We start from the raw sequence: 2452 nt of genomic DNA on the forward strand, positions 1-2452 counted from the left end.
GGGGGTTTCTTAAGCCACTAGGCTGGAACAGAATAAGCATCTGGGTTGGATCTGACCGGACTCCCTTTAACGCGTTACGGGGACAGACTCGGCTTTATCACTAGAAGCGAGGGACTTCGGTTATTGGGAAACACTTTCCCCTTACGAATACATCGGCCAAGGTTAGATCAAGTGGGAATTCCACCCCCTCCCCTTCCGTCCCTGCCCCAGGTTTAAGAATAAATGCAGAAACGGTCAGAGTGGCATTGCCAAAAATTATCTTAGTACAATGAGAGGGCTTTTATTCGAGGAAGTGTACCCACGCCTATTGCAAAATGGTAAAAAAAAAAAAAACACCATAATACGCCTTACCATCGTCTGTACGCTTACATCGTACGATCTTGCTTTCTCACTTTTTTTTTTAATATTTTACCCTGTTTGGTTGGATTGGGTTTTTTTTTTAGATTGAGAAATTGCATCTCAGTGATGCTAGATCATATCTTGAAAGGTTGGCCTCCACTCTACAACGCCATCAAACTGCTGTTGCTTTTCTTTAACGTTAAAATAACGCCAGCCTCGCCTTTTGCTAACCTGGCGAAATCACTTACTGCATATTTATCAACTGGGGGAGGTGGGTTAGCATGGTAAATTTCCTTGAACAAAGATTGTGTGAGATGTATTAGTTCATCTGATACCATGTCTGTCACTTACGTAGACAGAATAATTCGGAGTCCCGGCTTTGCCCTCAATCGTGCCTGAATTAAGGATGCATTTTTATGAAAGTTTTATGGGAAGATTTTAATTCGCGATTTTTTTTTCGAGAGAACTGTATGAAACTCCATGAAAATAATCTAGCATTTAATAGAAAGGTGGCTTTTTGAAATGCAGCTGAACGTGGATGGAAGGAGTTAGGATTTATTCTGAAATGGAAATTATATTTCTCTCCCGTTTAAAAAAAAAAAGAAAATAAAGCAGGTTAAAGAGAGGAGCTGTACATAATGAGTCAAGGAAATCCTTGCGCTGTCCCTTTAACTACCGAACATCTGATTCCCTCATCTGGCAGATGGTCTCTGAGCACAGATTTGCATTCATTGTCTTGAAATCTGTTTTCGCGTTGGTGTTATATAGATTTCAGAGGCAGATCTATACACAGATCAGAATACAAAAGGGCCAGTAGGAAAGTATCACCAAGGCAGAATGTTTTTAAAAAAAAAAAAAAAATAAATGCAGACGCAGGTATCGTCCTGGTTCACAGCGGGCTGGGCTGGGGAGAGCTCCGACTTCCTTCGACGGGAAATTTTGCCTACATTGGATGTTATAAAAAGTTTTAAGGCTAGACCTGACAGCCCGCGTGTGGGGAGAACTTCAGGCTCTTCTGGGTGCGTTGGAGTCTCCCTCACTCGCTCTTGCTCGTGCAGGCAGCCTCTGCACACACAAAGCCCCCGCAGGCATTGCGACCGCGACCCACTTCGTTCCCTCTGAGCGCTTTTTTTTAAATACCGCGCCTGAAAGCAACCCAGCCAACTACCTGCGCGATTGCTTTGTTATGACAGTGTGGGACAGGCTTACGGAGATTGCGGCTTTTAGCGCAGTTTAATTGTTATGTGGCAGGACCGTCTGGTGTGGGGCTGGCAGGCTATGACGTTAAATTAAAAGCTAGCCTGCCCGGGCCCTCGCCGCCCCCGCCCCGCGGGTGGTGGTTTGGAGCCGGGAGCCGAGGCAAATGCATAGGGGCTGCAGGGTTGCCCGCAGCCCTCCAATCGGGTGAGGCTATGCAAATAGGACCCCTTATTTGGGAGCAGGCTCCTCCCCCTTCCCGGTATGTTTCCTCCCGTTGCTGTAACCCATTCATGGTGACCGGTTTGGGAAGGATCGTCTCTTCCCGGGCGTAGTGTGTAATCAGACTCTCTTTAGCTCCATTTCTTCCTTTCTTCTACAATTTATCCCGCTTCTTTTTTTTTTTTTTTCCCCTGGATTAGGCAGCAATCAATCCTTCTCCCTGTGTCTGTTGAGAAACAGGTGATCCTTGTTAACAGCGATCAGTTTCTGGATGCCGTTTCCTCTCCTGCGTTTGAAGGATGATGATACCAGGCAAGACTGAATCAGCGTAACTTTTACTTTGCAAGAGGAAAAACTTTTTTCCCTATTTGAAGGCATTAAAAACACGTAGCGTTTAAAAGCAGAAGTTGGTTTTAAAGCTGAACTTCTCCACTTTCCTGGGATTTGTGTGTGTCAATTTCAAAGGCTGCGTCTTTTTTTTTTTTTTTTTTTCTTTTCTCCTCCCTTATCCCCCAAAAGGAAACTGTTGCTAGTTGGAATAGACTTTTTAAATGTTTGGGATTCAAGATACTTTAGGAAGAGGACCAATTCTGAAAGATAAATCTCTAGGTTCTGAAATGGATTCCGTCAGGTCCTGGGTCAGAAACGTTGGGGTTGTGGATGCAAACGTAGCAGCACAAAGGTAACCGTGACT

General features: G+C 44.7%; 1 protein-coding gene across 1 annotated transcript in view; it reads left to right on the plus strand.

The window, feature by feature from the left end:
• Positions 1–1882: 1882 nt before the first annotated feature.
• EBF2 (early B-cell factor 2) overlaps positions 1883–2452 on the plus strand; it is a 144749-nt gene continuing 144179 nt past the window's right edge. Inside the window, exon 1 of the mRNA XM_009319534.1 lies at positions 1883–2440. Coding sequence (XP_009317809.1) covers positions 2310–2440 — 131 coding nt within the window. The 5' untranslated portion in view covers positions 1883–2309. The remainder of the gene's footprint in view (positions 2441–2452) is intronic.

The sequence above is a fragment of the Pygoscelis adeliae genome, unplaced genomic scaffold, assembly GCF_000699105.1.
Source record: "Pygoscelis adeliae isolate BGI_AS28 unplaced genomic scaffold, ASM69910v1 Scaffold372, whole genome shotgun sequence".
Taxonomy (NCBI): domain Eukaryota; kingdom Metazoa; phylum Chordata; class Aves; order Sphenisciformes; family Spheniscidae; genus Pygoscelis; species Pygoscelis adeliae.